At 40.5% G+C, this 21,167-nt stretch overlaps 2 protein-coding genes across 9 annotated transcripts in view; both read left to right on the top strand.

The window, feature by feature from the left end:
- The first annotated feature begins 561 nt into the window (after positions 1-561).
- On the top strand, positions 562-14,028 carry LOC109956056 (sortilin-like). Of its 5 annotated transcripts, none has more exons than XM_020592860.1 (20): positions 562-858; positions 6,827-6,889; positions 6,972-7,045; positions 7,147-7,249; positions 7,331-7,492; positions 7,662-7,735; positions 8,999-9,048; positions 9,136-9,263; positions 9,520-9,664; positions 9,788-9,943; positions 10,168-10,280; positions 10,552-10,654; positions 10,741-10,909; positions 11,022-11,206; positions 11,302-11,491; positions 11,819-11,935; positions 12,493-12,601; positions 12,751-12,863; positions 12,961-13,087; positions 13,181-14,028. In XM_020592860.1, exons 1-20 carry the CDS (start codon positions 634-636, stop codon positions 13,193-13,195), a joined length of 2,421 nt encoding a protein of 806 aa, XP_020448516.1. In that variant the 5' UTR covers positions 562-633; the 3' UTR covers positions 13,196-14,028. The 5 variants fall into 5 exon arrangements, with proteins under 5 accessions (XP_020448516.1, XP_020448515.1, XP_020448518.1 ...); XM_020592859.1 differs by having other exon boundaries at positions 12,748-12,863; XM_020592861.1 differs by having other exon boundaries at positions 721-878; positions 12,748-12,863.
- Positions 14,029-16,861: 2,833 nt separating this feature from the next.
- The window catches only part of mdm4 (MDM4 regulator of p53), a 5,939-nt gene continuing 1,633 nt past the window's right edge, over positions 16,862-21,167 (top strand). Inside the window, exons 1-9 of one of the 4 annotated variants that reach the window (XM_020592865.1) lie at positions 16,868-17,013; positions 17,883-17,970; positions 18,067-18,141; positions 18,276-18,409; positions 18,523-18,572; positions 18,994-19,058; positions 20,211-20,307; positions 20,399-20,559; positions 20,985-21,162. In XM_020592865.1, coding sequence (XP_020448521.1) covers positions 16,997-17,013; positions 17,883-17,970; positions 18,067-18,141; positions 18,276-18,409; positions 18,523-18,572; positions 18,994-19,058; positions 20,211-20,307; positions 20,399-20,559; positions 20,985-21,162 — 865 coding nt within the window. In that variant the 5' untranslated portion in view covers positions 16,868-16,996. Of the gene's footprint in view, positions 17,014-17,107; positions 17,325-17,882; positions 17,971-18,066; positions 18,142-18,275; positions 18,410-18,522; positions 18,573-18,993; positions 19,059-20,210; positions 20,308-20,398; positions 20,560-20,969; positions 21,163-21,167 lie in introns of those variants that run through there. The other 3 variants (XM_020592864.1, XM_020592866.1, XR_002274370.1) reach the window with 3 other exon arrangements.

Raw genomic sequence — 21,167 nt, 5'->3', positions numbered from 1 at the left:
ATTGTTAACAATGGCACGTGAGGCTTTCGTCAATTATTTACTAATGATAAAAGAAGCCATGAGTTAAACATTTGCAATTGGTGGTACTCATTTTGATACATGCCTAATTTATGCATGAAAAAAAACTTAGAAAAAATCAACTGGACTAGATTTCTAGGTCGAAGACGTTTCACCTCTCATCCAGAGAACTGAAGAAGCCTCATCCAAGAAGTTTTTTTTTTCAGCTTATTATGACCTGGATGCCTGAGAATCTGCACAGACTAATTTATGCGTGTTGGTTTATAATCCCCAAAAATGACCAAATGAAGTAAATCTGAGAAGTTAAAGGAAAAACTGCAGTAAATAATATTCTCCACTGATAATTTTCAAATAGACTAGGTTAATAACCTTGCTGGTCTGTTGCGCAGTCTTTCCACCAGGGGACACTGTAACTGCAGAAAACATTTGACATCTCAGTTCCGGGAAGGTCCCTTCTGACCAATCAAATTGCAGGTCATTCTCTTCTTGGCCAATCCTATGCCACGGTGGATGGGCCGTTATTGAAGATGCGTTAGTGGAGAAGGGGGCGCATTGAGCCAAGAGCTGGGACAGAAGAAACTGCCTCAGAGTTTAAAGTTGGACTGTCTTGTAGAAATGGTCCTCGTATTTTGTGTTTTGGCGCTCGGGTTGTTTTCGTCTGCTCTGGGCAGTGATTACCAAGATGGAGAAAACTTCACAGATATGAACAGGCTGCGCAGGGAGTTTGGCAGACAAAGTTTAGAGAAGTCCGACCTCTCGAAACGCAGCGCCGGGCTGAATGAACAGACATGTACATTTGTACCTGCAGCAGAGTCAGCTCTGCAAGACGATACACACACTGTGAGTTACTCACTTTTAAGGTATTTGTGCTTTTAAGAGCCCGTTAATTATCTGATTAAACCATGCCTTATGAGCGTTTTTGTGTGTCAGCTGTAGCTGGAGGTGACTCCCTTTTCAGCCTGTCTACAGTCAACTCAGCACATGGAGCTGCTAAAATTAAAGTCCTGGAAACAACTTCCAGACACTATTCATATCACAAAAATGAACATTTTAGAGTGTTTAATGCGATATTGTCCAACAGGATGATTTTCTGCTGTAGGTTTGACATCAGTCTGTGATGTGACTGAGGAGAAAACTAAAGTAAAAACTGATAACTGACAATAAGATGGAAAACTATCAGTCGATCTTGGATCTTTTAAAAGGGGTTTAAAATAGACTAATGGTAAAAGGAAAAATTCAGGATTCTTAAATATGAGGATTTAGTTTTTCGTCTGCAGTTTCACAAGCTATTGACCAAACTATTAAACTAATATTGGCAGAATTATCAGAAATGATCATCACTACTTGCAGCCCTAATAAAGTCTCATTGTAGTCTCCTAAATGTTGTTAGAAGTGTTGAAAATGATTATTTTGAATTATTGTTAGTTATGTGATTGATTAAACCATTAAAAGGTCAGTTTCACAGATCCCAAGGTGACATCTTGTTTGGTCTAACTGACAGGTCAAAACTCTGATATACAAATTAGGGTGATTTTTTTCTGTTATTAATTAATCTGCAACCTGTTTTCTCTATTAAGTGTGTAGTCTAAATAATATTTTTAAAAACAGTGAAATGCCATGTACTATTTCTCCATGGTACATTGTTTTATCTGAGCATTTCAGAAATTAAACATATTCAATTTACTGTCAGAGAAAAAGAGAAGAAGCAGATCCTCCCATGTGACAAGCTGAACTAGAATAGTTGGCATGTTTGCTTGAAAACCTTTTAGAAAGGATCACAGATTCATTTCCAATAAAAAACATAGTATTAGCAAACACTGGTGAAAGTGAATCTGGCTATGTTTTTAAATGATCAAAAATATTGATTGATTGCCTGATGATCAGCTTGTTTCAATTGCACATGTTACATTGATCAGTATTAATGTAGGCCATCAGTACAGGTCAGATTCTGAGTTATGGTCAAATGATACAAAGTGGATGGAGTTCATAACTACAGACATTCATACACATTTAGTTGTGTTGTTTAACAGGAGGATCTTGAAAGTCTGTTGATACTGCAAATTGATGTCTTTTTCCGTTCAGGACTTTAAAAATATCTTTTTTTCAGTCTTGAAACCTTTATCATCATGTCATAACTATGAAATTGGACTAGGGCCACTGTGAAGTTCATGAAAGTTTGACTTTAATCTCAGAATTCAGAGCTTTTGCTCAGAATCTGTCAATAAAGCAGATTTTTTTTAAAAGTCTTAATCCTTTTACGTACAGACTCAGCAACGCTTTGTGTTATTTTAGTACTGAACATGTTGTAACAGGAAGCACTTTAGGAACAAGCCTGATGTCCATAGGAATGTTCAAGAATAATAAGTTGGGCCAAAGCTACATGGCTCCACAGGACGGTCCTCCTGTAGTGTGTGTGTGAGTGTGTGTGAGCAATGGAAGAAGTGGTTGTTACATAATTTCTGTGACTGAGACACTTGGACAAGCGTTTGAGCATGAAAACGACTTGGCATGCTCATGGAGAGCTGACGCTTCCCATCTCCTCTGGACCTCCCCCCCCCCTCACAGACTTTCACCATGTTTTTTTTTTCTCCTAAACTTGACCTGAGCATCAGCTTGGACTTAAATCTGACTTTTCTCTTTTCAGAGCTGCGGGTCAGACAGAAGTAAGCCACTCATTCTGTTTTAGGCCTAAGAGATTACAGTGGATCTGTGTCATCTTCCCTTGCTATGCATGTTTGTGGAGGTTAATGTAGCTCACTTGGCCTGGTTTACAACTGACTTGCTGTTTTTTTTTTCTCCTTTTCTGTCCCAAATCCATCCTGTCTTGTCTCCCCCCCAGTCCAAAAACAGGTTCTATTTTCAGGGTAAAGTGTAACTGGGTTGCAGCCAGCTGTTGCAGCACCAAGAAAAGCAGCAGAGCTGATGTTTCGTATGTAGTGCAAGGGGAAGCAGGCAGACTCGCTGAGAGAGATTTTTGGAAAGTATGGGTTTGTTGAGCAACATCCAATGAGAACAACAAAGTAGTGAAAACAAGAGAGTCACTTGTTGGCTGAAATTCCCCATCTTTAGCCTTCTAAGGTGAAGAAGCGTGTGTATAGTCTGAGTTTGTATTAAACTGCATCCACACTTTAATGCTAACAGTTGATTTGAGTACAGGAAACTAATCAGCTACAATTTTTGTTGAGTCATTGACGCTGAAACTAAAGAACACAATGAATCAGTTAATAGTTTGATCATAAAATGGTTTAGAAGACTAAGATTCTACAGCTATTTATCAAATGCTGAAATTGTTCAGAATCAAGTTTGTGTTGTTTGACTCAATAATAAAGTGACTAGTCATTTAATTCTAGATTGAAATTGTGATATTATCTCTGATTGGTTATGACCCCAAATCAGAAAACGTTGGGATGGTATGTAAAATCAAAATTAAAACTGAAAATAGTGATGTGCAAATCATCTGTGTCCTGTATGACATTGAAAACAACATAGCAGAACATTATTTGATGTCATACTTTATCAGTTTTATTCTATGTTCAAAATAAACACATCAATCCTGCATCACATTCCAAAAAAGTTGGAACAGTAAAGTGTTTACCACATTGTGATGTTGCTGTTTTTTTTTACAGCACTTTTAGATGTTTAGGGACTGAGGACACCAAGTGATTAAGTGTACCAGGTGTCACTTTGTCCCATTTCTCTTACAAACAAGTCTTAAGTACACAACAGTCCTGGGTCGTCTTGCTGAAATATGCTTTGGCATCCCTGGAAAAGATGTCATCGTGAAGGCAGCACATGTTGCTCCAACATCTCTATGCGTGTAAGTGACCTTTGCCAAGGGCACTGACACAATCCCCCATGACAGACCCTGGCTTTTGGACTTGTTGCTAGTAACAGTCTGGATGATCCTTTTCGTCTTTGGTCCGGAGCACATTGTGTCCATTCCTTCCAACAGAGACCTGAAATACTGATCCGTCTGATCACAGTACACATTTCCACCGTGTGATGGTCCATCCCAGAGGAGTCGACTGCGCCTCTGGACACTGTTGACATAGGACTTCCTTTTGGCACAGCACAGTTTTAAGCAGCATTTAAGGATGTGACTATTGTAGTGCCTGACACAGGTGTGCCAAAGTAATCCTGAGCCCATGTGGTTATATCGCTTATAGAAGAGTGACAATTCTTGATGCAGTGGCGTCTGAGGAAGCGGAGAGCACAGTCATCTAGCTTAGGATTGTGTCCTTGTTCTTTACCCACTGAAATCCCTCCAGATTCCTTGAATCCTTTAATTATGTTCTGCACCGTAAAGGGTGATATATCCAAATCTCTATCTTTCCTTGAGGAACATTGTTTTAAAACATTTCAATAATTCTCTCACACACGTTGTCAAACTGGCGGTCCTCAGCCCATCTTTGCTCAATGGGTTCAGCCTTTCCTGATGCCACTTTTCTACCAAATCATGATGGAGTGACCTGTTGACATCACTTGTTTCAAATGAAATCATCATTTCATTGTTTTACCTCATTACCAGCCCTGAAATGCAGCATCCCAACTTTTTTTGGAAAGTGTTGCAGCATCAGGATTGAAGTGAGTGTTTGTTTTGAACAAAGAATAAAACTGATGAGGTGTCACATCAAATAATGAGCTGCTGTGTTGTTTTCAATGTCATGCATTTACAAATCACTATTTTCAGTTTTAATTTTGACTTTACAAACCATCCCCACTTTTTCTGATTTGGGGTTGTAATTAACCAAAAATGGTCAGTTGCAGTTCTCCCCACCACAGCTTCTCTCTTCTCGTTTTCTTGAACAGTAATAATAAATGAAACCCAGCTTGCAGTCTCTTCTTGCAAAACATATCCCAACATCAGAGGACTGGTGTCCACAGCTTCATGTGTTAGATCAGAGCATGAGCATTTGGCCTCCTCCTCTGAAGCATTATAAAGATGTCTTTTCAGAGCACATGTGGGCCCGTAGATACATCACGACACAGCATGAGGTCATGTCTGATTGTGAGGCCATGTCCCACCAGTTCAGACGTTAATCTCTTGAATATTTGCTGACTAAAATACTCTTCCTTCTTTTTACCGTCTCCTTCTACCCCTCTGTTATCCCCATCACAGCACAGGACAGAGCAGTCTTTAGCGTTACCACAGCTTCCTTAATCCACATGATGTTATCTTACCCTGTTCTACTGATATAAAACAGCAGGTTCCACTCAGTCACGGCGCTCTTAGCCGTTCCTTCAGCTGACCTGCATTATAATGCAATTGCTGATTGTTTGGGTTTCAGTCCCATTGAAGGTTTCAGATGAAGAGATGTGGAAAACACCAGGCTGATCTCTTTAGTTACCAAAGAACTGATATTTGACAGTGAAAAATGTCTTCATCACTTTCAGTTGACATACTGTATATGACAAGAGCCCCCAGAGCATGATTCCTGACTTTATGTTTAGGGACTAGTTGATGGTTGGATGATTTACAATGACAGTTGGGCTCAGTGGTAATAATTTTAATTCTTTGACATTTTATCTTGGGCCATCATCAGGTCAAAAGTGCTTTGGCTTTGACCTGAACTATCGATGCAGTGCTGAACATTGCTGATTGGTCAAATATTGCACAGCTTTGTACACACGGTATATGTAACACCCCATTATCAACCGTTGCACTTTTGCGTAAGTGGACAAATTTGTTTAACCTTCCCTGTGCTTCGGGCCTGCTGTAGAAATCCAAAGCATAAAGCGGTGGACGGACATTTACCTCAGGGAATGAAAAGGGAACCTTCTGGTGGACACACACCCATTGACACTTCTGACATCCAATGTAGGCAATACAAGCGAAACTTTGTGCATCCAAACCTGTCACTCGTCATGTCATGATTTACATTCATGAACTAAACAACAGATCAGGGAGGGAGGAGAGGCTGTCAAACATTTGTGTGATCAAGAAACCAAAGAACACATAGATGCAGTGAGGGTGTGAGGAAATGAATCATGTAGAGGAGAGATGGAAAGTTGTGGTCACACACTTGGACAGGCCTAGCAGGCCAGTTTCCAGCAGACCTATTTACAAGGAGTTTTCCAGACTTTGCCATCTCTTGTGGCTTTATAAGAGCAGTATGCAGACTCTCCAGGATGGGGCTCACCTTATAAACATCTCAGCCCTGCCATCTAAATAGAGGAGGTGAGAAACATTCCTCAGACTCCAAAAAACGTGGATCGTGGCTAAATATGTTTCTCAAATGTCCAAACTTCACTATTGTGAAGTTCAGGTCGAAACACTTACTCGTTACCTCTGACTATACTGTGAACCTTTAATTCTCCATAGCCTAGGATTTTTTTCAGTGAATGTCCAAACATTAAGGTTAACAAATTATATTCAGTCTCTGTACTGTATGGGTCTGTCTGTGTGTTCCCACTGTGCCCTGGATGTCAGTAATTGTCTTGTTCTCAGGCCCCAACTTTGTCATTTAGGCGGGAATGTAGGTCGCACGCAGAGTGCATCCAAATGGCCGAGTTACTTTGGACAGTAAGGACAATTCATTCTGTCCTTTTGCCTGCTGTGTCTAGTGTGCAGTGAATGACAGAAATGCACAAACTCCTTTGTGAGTTGTATGTTTCAGCCTGAACTCTGAACTCTTGGGTTTGTGTGTTCTTCCGTTGATGTTCTGACATGGTACTGAGCAAGCAGTACCCCCACATACTGTATTTCAAACTATCTTCTGTCAGCCTCAGTCAAAAAAAATAATGTGCTGGAATGATTCTTTATTTTCTTTAAAAAAGTCACTTTAGTTAGCTTTTTCTCACATTTCAGTTCACCTTCAGAGTGAGAACCATGGGATCACTGTCGCTGGCCTGGGTGGGAGATGGATCAGGGGTGAGTTTGTTTATGTCCAATAGAGTATGTAAATGTTGTACAGATTGTTGTCTAACACTTCCAGTAATCTCTCTCCTCTCAGGTGCTCCTGGTCTTGACGACGTTTCAGGTTCCATTGTTCATGATGCGTTATGGCCAGTCTAACCTCTACAGGAGGTGAGAAATGACTGATGGGTAATTGCACAATGAATGGAAATGGAGTATTAAATTATTTGCCATGTTCAAAGCACCTAAGTGCAACTTTGCCTCTGCACCAGTGAAGACTACGGGAAGACATTTGAAGAAGTGACTCACCTCATCAACCACACGTTCATCCAGACTGAATTTGGTATCGCCATCAGTCCTGACCACTCTGGCAAGGTGAACACATCTGGGGAAAAGAAACACCGTTAGATGGTTAAGATCTTTGACTGTTTTCTCTCTGTGTGCATTTGGTTTCAGGTGATTCTGACTGGTGGCGTGTCAGAAACAGGGAGATTTCGACTGTTTCGCTCACAAGACTTTGGCCTGACCTTTGTCCCGACTGATCTGCCATTTCAGCCCTTGATTCAGATGTTGTACAACCCTGGAGACTGCAACACTCTTCTGACAATCAGTGTGACGGTATTGGCATTAAGCCCACACCAAAGTCTGAGTTCCTACAGTTTTTGTCAGGAGTTTTGAGTTTTAGTAAAGTAAGGTGAAGCTCGTAATTTGATGCTCAACCTCTATTTCGGACTTTGTTTTTTTTTTTTTTTTTTTTTTTTAACTTACTAAGCTTTTTCCCCCCCAGTTGGATCTCTGGCTGTCTAAGGACTTTGGCGCCACCTGGAGGAAGATTCATGACAGTGTGTGTTTGGTCAGATGGTGAGTTTGCCCTTTACTTGTGCATATGTGTGTAGATATATGTTTACATATGTGTGTATGTGAATCCCTGCACAGTATTCCTATTCTTTAAGTTTTAATTGTGCAGCACTTTTTAAATATGTTTTGAAAAGTGCTATAAAAATAAAATGTATTATTTATTTATTATTACATCAAATGTCAGCTTTGACCTAAATTATAAAAACTGACCTTGTCCTTGAGTTTAAAAAATGTGCATACAAACATGACAAATGTTGTGTTTCGTTTACCCAGCATTCCTGGTTTCTGCTTTTTAACCACACGCTGTCAAATGAACAGTTATTACCCCTGCCACTGAATAAGCGATCCTGAAACGTCATCGTTCTGCTCTGCAGATGGAAAACACATTTTTAAGGCCCATGCAGTAAATCAGCAAACAGTAACTGTCACTAGAAAAGGATGAAATGAAATATATATCTGGGCAATGGAGAATTCAAAGACCTGTTCCCTCCATTCAGTAAAGGAAAAACATACATAGCCCTCTCTCCCCTCTTTGCCCCCATTCTCACAAATAATTTTTGTGCAGTTCTAATAACGTTTTTCTTTTTATGCATTCATGCATATATATATACATATATATTTGTCAGTCATCCATGTGTGAATGGTTTAGAGTGGGAACAACAACATGTAACAGGCTGTGAACCAGCTTTGTCCTTGTATGTTTCTGCACTGCCTACATATGTGACTTAGTTGATAACTTTCTTGATATTACTGAAGTGTGTGCTGTTTGTCCATTGTTGGTATCACCACAGTTCCAGTCACTTTCCCTCTCTGGTTTCATTTGAGCTCACCTGACTTTGCGGTGCCAGCCTGCCACTGTTAGTGCTACATTACGGGAACAGTGTGACAGCTCTGAGTGACCACAGCTGTCATATAAGGCCCCTGCCTGAACTGACTGCCGAGTGAAGGAGCTGAGACTGCTGTCAGAGTGAATCATGAGTCAGCAGAGGCATTCTTATTCAGGCCACAGTCATTGAACCAGCAGAATCTTTGCAGTGTAAAAACCTTTGTCTCCTTTGGCAGCGAACAAACCCAGAGGGGGCTTGGAGCACAGCTTGTGCCTTGCTCACATAGCACGTAATAAAAACAGCAGCTGTAATCTGTGATCGCTACAAATTCCAAAAGTGGATTTACATTTATAGTCAGACAACTTTCAGATGTAAAAAAAAAAAAAGTGGTCCTCCCCTCCCGATCCCCTTTGTCACAGTTTCTTTTTCTCACATACAGGGGTCCAAAGAACAAAATCTACTTTACAACAAACTACAACGGATCATGCAGTAAGTGAAAATAAAATAGTCCCACATATATTTCAATACATTTTAAACTGAATAATACATCTAGTAACCCCACTTTGTTCCTGTCAGATGATAAGGGAACGTTGGAGTTAAGAAAGTCAGCAGACTATGGGCGAAGTTTCGTGACAGTCGCGAAAAGAGTTTTCTCCTTTGTACTGGGAGGGAGATTTGTATTTGCTTCCATCATGACTGGCGTGGTATGTCCATCTGTGTGTCTGTTTGCTTCTTTTATTGCTTCTGAGAGGAGAATATGTTTCTGTGATTCTGCCTTGCACTTATACATGGTTCTTGATACAGCACTGTGTGTGTATAATAGATTGTATGCATTTCTGTGTGCTCCCCTTTAATATACAGTGAATCTCATAATGAATGTATTACTAATGTACACTTCCAGTAGGGTGCAGTTACTAAGCAGTACATTCTAATCAGTACATTTGCATATGTGTGTTTCAGGGTACAGAGCGTCAGATTCATGTGTCAACGGACGAAGGTGAGGCGTGGAACGTGGCTCAGCTCCCTGCAGTCAGCCATGAGCAGTTCTACTCCATCCTGGCTGTGAATCAGGACATGGTGTTCATGCACGTGGATGATCCTGGAGGTCAGGTTAAAAAAAGACCATCCCAGTAGCAAAGTGTTCTCTGTGAAGATCAATAGAGGTGTGAGAGTACAGAATCCAAACCCATGTGGTGTGTGTGTGTGCTTTGTGTATGGTACGGAGCAGACTCCGGTGTTGGAACCATTTATGTGTCGGGTGACAGAGGAATTGTGTTCTCTAAATCTCTGGAGCGCCATCTCCACACAACCACTGGAAGTGACACTGACTTCTCTGCCATTACTTCACTCAGGGGCGTCTACATGACCAGCGTGCTCACAGAGGGTGGGTCCATACACTGTAACACTTTGTCATTACATGTTCAATGAGTAATATTTATTTTTGTCCTTCCGAAGCATGTCAAAAGAGAAAACAGTTGTCTGAACCTCGTAGTACTGCCCACTTATCTTGGGAGAACACCACTGCGGGCTTTAAGCTAGAAACAGCTACTTTGCTCTTGATAGTAATGGAAGCAAATGTTGTGACTTTTTGTTGTGTTGTTTTTGCAGATGGGATAGTGGAGACAGTGATCACCTTTGACCAAGGAGCAAAGTGGCAGACGCTGCGCAGACCACTGAACAGCCGCTGTGACACTGAGACCTCTACTAACAGGCCAAACAGGGTAAGAGTTGTAAATGTTCATTGTGTTACATCCTGTTTTATTTTGTTTTCTGTTTCCAGCTCCAGCTTATTTACCCAATTGACAGGTTGTAATGGTTTATATATGTTTATGGTTTGTACCAGTATGTATTTTTTATGATGTTTGCAATTACATTGTATCTTTTTCTGTTTTAAAATAAACTCTCCACAGTAAGTATGTTCCCACCTGTAACACCTCAGCAATGAGGATATAACATAATACCGACATCTCCTTCACTCTTGTGTCTTTACAGTGCAGGCTGCACATCCACGCCTCCTACAGCACCACCATGAAAATGAATGTCCCCATGCTGCCTCTCTCACAGCCCAATGCTGTGGGCCTCATCCTGGCCCATGGTATAACACACAGACATACACAAACATCTTTTGTCACAGTCATTTAAGGCAGTGTTTATTAAGGCCATCGCTCTCCCTTTCTCCAGGCAGCGTTGGAGACGTAGAGTCCGCTCTCTTGCCTGATGTATATGTGTCTGACGACGGTGGCTACTCATGGCTGTTGGCCCTCAGGGGCCCTCATCACTATGCTATCCTGGACTCCGGGGGGCTGCTGGTGGCTGTGGAGCACACCAACTCACCTGTCAACCAGATCAAGTGAGGATAACTTCACCATAGTGTTTGTTTGTGATTTTATAAAATATCCCTGTTGTTTTGCTTTGTGGGCTATTGTTTCCCCCTTCCCATTCCTTGTTTGTACCCTCCTTAGGTTTTCAACAGATGAAGGGCAGTGCTGGCATACGTATAACTTCACCAGTGACCCACTTCACTTCAGCGGTATGGACAGCGAGCCTGGCTCTCGCTCCATGAACGTCAGCCTGTGGGGCTACAGGAATGACTTCAGTAAATGGGTGGTGATCACCATCGACTTTAGAAAGCTCCTCACCAGAGACTGTGAGTATGTGGGAGAAGAAGGGTGACGTTACATTGGTGTTACATCAAGTTCTTGGACCTTTAGACTTAGTTTGTATGCATGTATGCATGTGCAGGCACTGAAGGGGACTATGTACAGTGGCTGGCTCACTCTGCAGACCCCAGTGGATCAAATGATGGCTGTGTGCTGGGCTATAAAGAGACCTTCTTGCGCCCGAGGAAAGCCTCTGTCTGCTGGAATGGGAGGGACTATGCTGTCACTAAGAAACTGTCTCCCTGTCCATGTACACTGGATGATTATCACTGGTTTGTCTTTGTTCCTGTCATATCCTCTTTGGATTTTGTGTTATGCATAAGCATTTTTTTTTAGTTTATGTGATGGATTTTAGAGGAAATTCGTCACAGTTTGACCATTTTGTAGAACTTTCCAAACCCACTTATGTTAGAACACAAGATCAGGCTTCGATTTTCATGAGAACAGCAATGGACTTGCAGTATAAGAATTGTGTGTGACCCTCAAACGTTTGTTTTTTTTTTCTAATATTTGATCTACTTCTGCTTGCTATTTTGGCAAAGTTCAATACATTTCATGGTATGCAGTTGTACTACAGCTGACCCAGCTTTGTCTTGCAGTGACTTTGGATACTACCGACCAGAGAACAGCTCGGAGTGTGTAGAGCAGGAGGAGATGAGGGACCGTCCTCTGGAATTCTGTTTAAATGGGACAACCGAACAGCTCCAGACCAGCGGGTGAGAATCTCTGGTTTTTTATTGATTAATTTTTTTCGTGAATCTCTCACACAGTTGTTCTTATTTGGAAGAAAACTGGCAGCAAAACAGTTAATTCAAGCAGCGCTTCCAGAGCCACTTCAGTCAATTTTTTTAAGGGAATACATAGAATTTTTGGTGATGTCTTAGCTCTGTGCATTTCGGTTTTTAGGTTACATGAGCATCCATCCATTATCTGTACCACTTATTCCTGAACAGGGTCACAGGGCCTGGAGCCAGTCCCAGCTGATATTGGGGGAGAGGCCGGGTACACCCTGGACAGTTTGCCAGTCTATCACAGCGCTGACACGACACATAGAGACAGACAACCACACACCCACACTCACTCCTACGGGCAATTTAGAGTCGCCAGTCAACCTGCTTTGGACTGTGGGAGGAAGCCGGAGTACCCGGAGAAAACCCACGCAATCAATCTTCAATCTTTGCAGCTCTTCTGCTTCCCTGCCTGTGTCCTTTTCAGTAAATTTTCTCACCTTTAATGTCTCTCTCTCTCGCTCTCTCTTTCACTCCCATTTAAGGTACCGGAAGATTCCAGGAGACCAGTGTGAGGGAGGTTTCCAGCCAGACAGGAAGGAGACCAACCTAAGGAGGATGTGCACCAGCAACACCCTTTACCCAAGTTATCTGGTCAGTAATTATAAGCAATAATATCCACCCTTGTCTAATCATCCAGTGAGAGTACATGTACAGCTGAGTGACATGAAATCGGAAACATCTTATATCAGTGATGCTGTGTATTCTTCACAGTTTGAGCCCTTTCTCTGTTTCTATAGCAGACTGAAACCAGTTCACTGAACGCTGCTGTCACAGCGATGGTTGTCATAGCCTTCCTTGTGTTGAGTGCTGTCGCGGGTGTTTGGCTGGTTAAGAAATACGTCTGCGGAGGACGGTCAGTTAATCAGGTTTTATCTTTCCACACACACACCAATAAACACCACATGTATTTTCTCCTCTTTGTTTTTGATTTGAACTCATGTCCTCATCAGGTTCCTTGTGCACCGATACTCTGTTATGAGGGAACATGTTGAAGCTAATAAAATAGAAGGACTTGATGATATTGACACCCACTACATGGAGACAGGAAAAGCACAGTACAATGAAGATTCAGATCAGGTATGCTGTGTAAATGTCCCCTTGTATTCCTTGTACTAGTAAGACTTTGTGATCATCTGTTAACTCAGTTTCATTGGTTGTGTCTCCTCATAGGATCTCTTAGAATAAGACTAAATTTAACACAGTCTTTCAAGATGTCTCGGCACTCCTGTTGCTCCCACATGCTGATAAACATCTGCTTGTCACTTCTCACTATCCCCTGGTGGCTGGAAGACTCAGCAGCAGCGGGGGGGCTTCTCATACTGCTTCCTTGTACCAGTTGAAGCTTGCGCAAAACAAACAAACCAGTGGTTTGGGGAGGGGAGAGAACCCAGTGCAGAAGAGGAGAAACTCTCTGGGTTCTCTGCAGAGCTTTTATTGTTTCTGTCACAAAGAGTTCTGTAAAGACTACTGAGTCTGAATATGTGCTCTGTTGTGCTCCGCATGTGTCCTTCCATGCTGATCAGAGACAAGATGGCCTTTTATGTTGCGATGGACTGCAGAAGCACAGTACTGAGGCTATGACTTGGAAAAAATATCAAGAGTTAGGGAACAGCTAAGCAACAGAATAGAGGAAATTATCACCAGTATTTTAGCTCAGAGATTTAATCTGCTGTCAGTTAAGTAGTTTTTATAGTCTGTAAATTAAATGTAATCATTCATTTTATTGGTTTCACCAGCCGCTAAAATTAGGAAAAAACAGCCCCCTATTCCTGAGTTTCTCTCCATTTTAATAGTAACTACTGTGAGCAGTAATGTTATTGGTCAGTATCTGATTAGCAATGTTTCTGTTTTTATGATACAGTACACAGTCTGTGTTCTTCCACATCAAATTTGAACAGATTTTTAATTGAATTACATCAGATGTTAACATCAGATGTTACACTATAGATACAAACCTTTCAATAAACACTAATGACTTCTTTCTGGAAAAATAATTATAACTTTAATAAAGACTGTTCTTTCTTATATAAAAATATTATTATTCACATTTTATCATTATAATTATTGTTAAATAGACAAGACTGTAATGTAATAGTAATCAGTACATTAATATAAATACAAAAGCTAGATAAATTAGTGACTACTAGTCCCAACTTCACAAGACCTTGCAACCATTATTAGCTGCCAGATAAATTATGTCTACAGGAAGAACAATAAAAGAAGTTTATAATAAGTAATTTTTAGTGCCTGGTAAAATATTTGGACTAATTGTTAAATGGGCCTGCCATTATTGTGAAATTATAATTTTTTGTATGCAGCACAGCTTCATATAGCCAGTATTGTCTGCTCCCCTGCATGTGTGGTGAAAATTACTTGAATTATTGCCAAAGCACATTTTTTTGTTTAGTTTTTAGCTTTAGGGGTGAAACTTAACCTTATCCCAGCATTTTATCAGTATGAAAGTAATGCTAACGCACACTCTTTACTTGAACTTTAATAGTTTTGCTTAACTGAATAACTCATTGATGCTCTTGAGTTTTGTTTGTTTGTTGATTTGTTTTTGTTTTTCTTTTTGGCCATATCAGCCAATACCAGTATGCATTCCTCTTTTGAGCTTAACGCAGGTCCAGGCGTGACTATCAAGTAAAATAATCACTTTTTTAAAGAGCTTGCTGGCTTTGTTTCTATTACTAAAACGACAGCAGAAAAACTGCTAGAGAATGCCAGTCCACAATCAGCTAAACATTAGCCGAAAAAACATTTACAGAATTATAATGACATAAATTTTTTTTAAAGTTACTGTTAGTTAGTGTTTATGGTTTTTGACATATTGGTGCATCCAAAATAAATATTCTCACAATAACAGCACTAATCTTAGGTTTATTGTGTGTAGACATCACAAAGAACCTTGTTTTCTTCATTGAAATGCAAATTGTTTCGATGTTGGCTGGCTACCATTTCTATTACTTGTAGTGTAAGAACTGTAACTTTTACACATGCAGGGCTGAAGGCCAAGGATTGTATGCTGTAGCCTGGCAATAATATCCCAGTGAATAAGCTATTGTAATAAGGGTGCCTACTGTAGAGGCACATTCTCAAGGACAATTGGGTGGACTCGGATATGAAAGCAAAGTCATACGCTTGATGCTTCTTTATTTACACAACTGTCAGTAAGCTATTAACTGGATGTAATGCTTTATTTTTGCACTATACCTACAGAACTGTGAAAAATTTCATTTGTGCCTCCTTGCACATGCAATGTTTCTAAAATACAAGGGCCATGAGTTGTGATCTGCTAAGATACCAGAGATGAGTCTCTGAATTATACTACTCTGTAGTACAGATATTTTATAACTGTTTGCATTTATTGAATGAAATAACACTCTTTTACATCAATTCAGTATGGTTTTTAATGCAGCATTTCTACTATTTGATTATGTTCATGTAAAAAGTAGAGGTAGCTAATGTGAAAATGTGCCTTCTGTAATAATTAACAGTGCATTAATCAGTGACAAGTATTTCAAATTGCCTTGCTATTCAATCCACTGCTGCTGGTGGTGTATCCTTAAAAGGAGACAAATAGAAAAGACATGGTGCCCTCTTTCCTGAAGCCACAACAAAACAAAAAGTAATGAACAAGTAGATTATAAAGATGTGCAAATGGGTGCTCACTGTAAATACGGATGTATATATTAACTCAGTGTTGACCTAAAGTGTGGGTCACTAATTGTAGAAAACACAATTTTGGTATCAATTAAAATAAGGGACCCTTAATTAAGGATGTATTGAGCACTGTACCCAGCCCAGAGAAAATAGTCTGCGTTCCAATAATGCAGAATGATATTGGATTGCAGTGTCATCAAATTTTCTGTCCTCAAACAAATGGAAAACCAGAAGGAGACCTGCTCTGCATACCTTGGTATGCATTCCTTCAAACTACTTCTTAGGGTTGCACCAATGCTGTTATGACATAATTCAGCAAACTTCATCCAGGATGAATAAGTGATAGGGAAATAGTACTGGATTCTGGCATTCTGGACCATTGCAAGCCTGTAGACCTGATTTTGGTCTGCCTGAAGGAGTCACAGTAAACATTTTCCCATTCCTCAATCATGGCCAGTTGACACAGGGAAGCATATTTTCCAAAGCTGATTGCACAGAACGAGATTCATGTTGAGAGGGCAAATGCCCGTTTGAAAGATTTGGAATCTCCTACAGCCACTGAAAATGTTTTCTTTACACTTGCAAACTGAACATTGATCTGAAGTTGTCTTTTCAATGAGGACTAGCACAGAGTCCCATGTGATTTAGCCTAGAAAAAAAAAAGTTTTTCATTATGTTTCTGCTAACCCTCTTTATTTTTATTTATATGGTGGCATCACTGGCTTTGAGTCTTGTAATACTATCTGCCTATATTGAGATTACTTATGCAAGTTATCACATTATTCCTACAGCGTTAATAGAGGTTGAAAGTAAGTGGAACCTGAACAGGTATGTAATAACTATAGCAACTATAGCTTTGAAGTACCTGTACTTACGCTAAAAGTACAACTGACAGCTGAGACTACAGAATTATCCTGGGCTGTTTTACTTATACTGTATAATTTATTTTTCTGAAAATTATGTTGTTTTCAATGAAAAATGTATATATCAAATTTAAACATGGCAGTATTATGAATCAGTCAACCAGAATCTTTATTGCCAAGTATGTAAAAAAATAGAAGGAATATGATTCCAGTTCAGTGGCCCCCAGTGTGCACCAGATAGAATAAAAACAGACTAAAAGACTAAGACAAAACCCCCCGAAGATTTCATGTTCTTCTTTTGTTTCTTGGCGGTTGACAAAAGTTTCCGCGTTGGGAGTAATGACGTCTAATGTCCCCGACAAGTTATGTAGTCTCATTTAGCTAATAGTTAGCAACTGCTCTTTTAAAGACACGTATAAGCTTTGAAAATAATGAATGCGGTGGTTATTGGTGTGTTTTTATGTCGTCGAACAAAAGGTGAAAATACATTTACTTCGTATTAACCACAGACCTTATTTCAGGCGTCTAACCAAATTGATTTCGAGGCGAGGGAACGGGAAAGGCTAAAATGCTAACTCAGTTCCGGGGCATTCTACTGTTTGTGCAGCCGGAAGTTGTGTAGCTATATTCATCGTTTTGAATTTCTGGTTCACCTGTCAGTTCTTTAGAGTTAGCTAGTGTTAGAAACTCGATTTTTACTAGCTATATGTATATTTATAAGTTGCGGGCTAGCTGTTAACGCAGTAGTGCGTGTGGAACAATGTAATGTGAAGTAATGTCAACTGACGGTGAGATAATTTTCAACTAACGTATTGCTCAGGAATTAGCCAGCTAAGTTAGCTAACGTTAGCACCGTCGTTACGTTAGTCGCTTAGTTAGCTAGCCAACAGTTTAGCTAGTAATGATATTTGCCACCTTCCAAAGTTAAACCAGATGCTATGGTTCACATTGCCAGCTGCTAGTAATAACGTTACCTGTAATTGTGCTATTTTGTAATAACCCAAAAACGTTAGCTCGACTGCACAGGTCTTTGTATTTGAAGACAATGAGTACAGTCGCAGAAAGAAATGTGATTATAGTGTGATGCAACGACTCCATCCATGTAGCAGTGAAAGTATGTTCTGGCACATTCTGTTAATCTTCAGGCAAACTAGGGCTTCGACGTTTTACGTTTTGAAGTAGTTTTTATCGTGTTTAACGTTATTAAGGTAGGATAACTGGGGCTACCAATAATTTGACTTTGTTATAATGTGTTGGCATTGTGCAGAACTCATAAGTTAACTTGCATGATGATTTTGATGAGGAATTAGAGGTCTAATTTGTTACGTTATAATTTTGGTTTTTAGATTTTGTTCGTTTACTATGAGCTCTCTATCAGCCCAGCCTTCTGCTTCAAGCTCGTCATGCAGGACTCTACCTGGAGAGGGAAATCAGGTACAATAAAAAACAAAACTATGCCAGTCACTTTGTATGAATAATGGTCTAAGATTACACAACCTTAAAATGTCATGCTTGATACTTTCCTCCCAGGTACAACCAAAAGCTCCTCTCCTGCAGATTCTGCGTGTTGCTGGAGCCCAGGAAGAAGTCTTTACGCTCAAAGAGGTGAGGGATAGATAACACGTCAGGTTTTTTTTATTTTATTTTTTTTTATCAGTATGCAGTCTGTTTTACTGTTTGAAAAATGTACCAAATAGGTTTCTTGCGATATTTAATATTCAGTGTTGTTTTGCGATTAGGTGATGCACTACTTGGGTCAGTATATCATGGGGAAGCAACTGTACGATAAACAGAGGCAGCATATAGTCCACTGCCAGGATGACCCTTTGGGAGAGCTGCTGGAAGTGGAGAGCTTCTCTGTCAAAAACCCAAGGTATTCAGGCATAGCAAACACTTTGGTTTTGTCATATCCAGTTATGCTGGGGTATGTATCTAAACTTGTACATGTTAAATAAAAGCTCATTCTAAACTGATCTCATTTCACAGCCCGGTGTATGAAATGCTCAAGAAGTACTTGGTTGTACTTGGTTGTGCGGGTAAGTGACACCTTCAATTTAATGTTTAATATATTCTTAATGTGAAATTATGTTTTTGTCAAGGGGAAATATGTGAATATACTTTGTATAGTTAGTGTACTCTACGTTTGTGGTGACTTGAAATTCAGTTTTGTCTTTTCTATTTATGTTTGATTAATTCAATATTTCATTTGCAAGTGAAGATCTCTGGGAATATGTTGATTTCCTTACTGCTATATTCCCATTGTATGACGCAACATAAACTTTTTTCTTGCAAACATTATGACTGCTTGTGATAGATTGTGGGGATTCTGCATTGGGCCAGAAGAACACCATTTTCCTACAAAGCCACAGAAGAAGGCCTTAGTGAGAGAGTGTGTTATGCTATAATTAAAGGGTGGGGGTGTTCTTTTTCTGTTACTGTGTCTTATCTGAAACGCAGACGCTGCAGAGAATCTTTCTGTGGGCCGTGAATGTGTAGAGGGCGGAGTGGAGGATCATGGTCAGGTAAAGCCGAAGCATGGTGCTCAGAAGAAACAGAGACCCCCAGCCTTTCTCACCTCACTACACACAACATGTGAATACAAAAGGACAGGATCAGCAGGCTCAGTGCAATCCAAAAATATGCAAATGGTGATCTAAATGTTTGATGCAAAGGATAAAGTACTGACCCTACAGTGCTGGAGTGAGACACCAGTTCACTGAGAGCATATAGTGAGCTCCTGTCTGTTTGCGTGTAATGCGGTGAGGGGTTTAAGGCTGCTGTCTTCGTTGGTGTGCATTTGTACAGAGTGGCACCGTCTCTGTACAACCCCATCCTTGGTTTGGTGTGGTGGCTTTTTTCAGCATTCTTTTGCGACCCACCAGCTCTATCCAGTGGATGGGGGGGCAGAGTCCCTCTCTCTGTCTGTCTCAGAGTTCTCTTCTCTGCTCCGAACTGGAGGATCATAGCTCCTGATCAGCCACAAGGCCTATCCCTAAACCTGTTGACCCCTCCCCATGTTCCCATACCCTTCTTTTTGATTCCCTCTGAAATCCACCTTGTAGCACCTATTGTGTGTTCTGTCAACATTATTATGTCAGTCAGGCTTTATGAATCAAAGAAGTTATTGTACTTGTAATTGCTGCATGTGCTAATTCCACTCCAAGGAGTTGTCACATTTCATCTCTGATCATACTTTCAATATGTGGGGAAAACATTAGAGGCCCTCTTTATAATTTCTTTCTGTTTCTTTTCTTGTGTGAAAACATCTTGTGAACACCTTTCCTTTGATCTATGCTATACAAGACCATTTTTTAAAGACAAGTTATTGAATTTTTGTGTGTTGGATAGCTTTTGTTAAGTTTGCACATGCTACATATTAAAACTGTTTTAATACTTTAACTCATCTGTTTAATAATGTGTTAATTAGTACACTGGGTTTCCTTCCTACCCTTTCTCTGTCTGTTTTATTTTATTTTTGTCTGTCCTCTACACAGTTTCACTGCCACTTTTATCTTCTAAATTTGGTTTAACTTACCTAATTGCCCATCCCCTTGCTCCCTGAACCACCACCTCACTCCCAGGGGCCATCTTGAAAAGGAGCTGTGAGTCCTCCAAGTACTCAGTCATGGATTTATGTTCTAACTTTTGTCTATCACATCTCCTTCCCTCTGTAGATGTGTGGAGGTGTGGTCAAAGCAGGACTGGAGGCCAGCAGTGATGGGCCTCTCCTGCAGACCCCCTCCCAGAGACGACCTCGGGAGCCAGACGATGGTAAACAAACAGTTTATTATGTGCTCAGAAATACACTCAGAACCATCCCTTGTTAAAAATGCAGATTTTTAACTTTTAAAAACTTCCCCAGACTCACTTGAAGGCCTGCCACGGTCAGCCTGCAAACGGCCCAAACTGGATGTTACTCTGGATGAGTGGGATCTCTCCGGCCTGCCATGGTGGTTTCTGGGTAATCTCCGTAGTAACTATAGCCGTAGGAGCAATGGCTCCACCGACATCCGCACAAACCAAGTAAGAAACCTCTTGTTTTTACAAATTCAGATTAACACTAGAATATTCAGAATGAACACAAACTGGGTCAGGGTTAATTTAGGAGATTTCAAGCTTAAAGGTATAGTCCATTATTCTGGCAACAGAATCATTATATTTACATCAACACCTAAACAAATCCACAACTCCCTTCCATTAGGATTGCCCAACCACACCCACCAGATTTTATGACAAACATTATCACAGCAACAATACTGGTGACTGGAGCATTCAGTAAGAGGAACGCAAGGACAATTTTTACTGAATTTGACAAAATGTGTAATCAATTAGAATCATGGACTGCACCTTTAAAAATACTTAACAGACAAAGTTACTTGTTGGCAAATAGTGTAAATTGGAGTGTAACAGGGGTGATCTAACTGATGTGTCAGCTGTCTCTTGCACAGGAGGAGGACACGGCCATCGTATCGGACACCACTGATGACCTCTGGTTCCTCACTGAGGGTGAGAGTGAACAGGTCAGTGTGGAAATGAAAGAGGCTGCGCTGGAGGAAGGGAGTGGGGGAGAAGGGGAGATCCCCCCTGACGATGATGATGGAGGGACAGAGGAGAAGGCCGATCGAGGGGGA

This window comes from Monopterus albus, unplaced genomic scaffold (genome assembly GCF_001952655.1).
Source record: "Monopterus albus unplaced genomic scaffold, M_albus_1.0 scaffold18.1, whole genome shotgun sequence".
Lineage (NCBI taxonomy): Eukaryota > Metazoa > Chordata > Actinopteri > Synbranchiformes > Synbranchidae > Monopterus > Monopterus albus.
The sequence above is the reverse complement of the archived record's forward strand: the minus strand, read 5'-3'. Positions and strand labels throughout refer to the sequence as shown.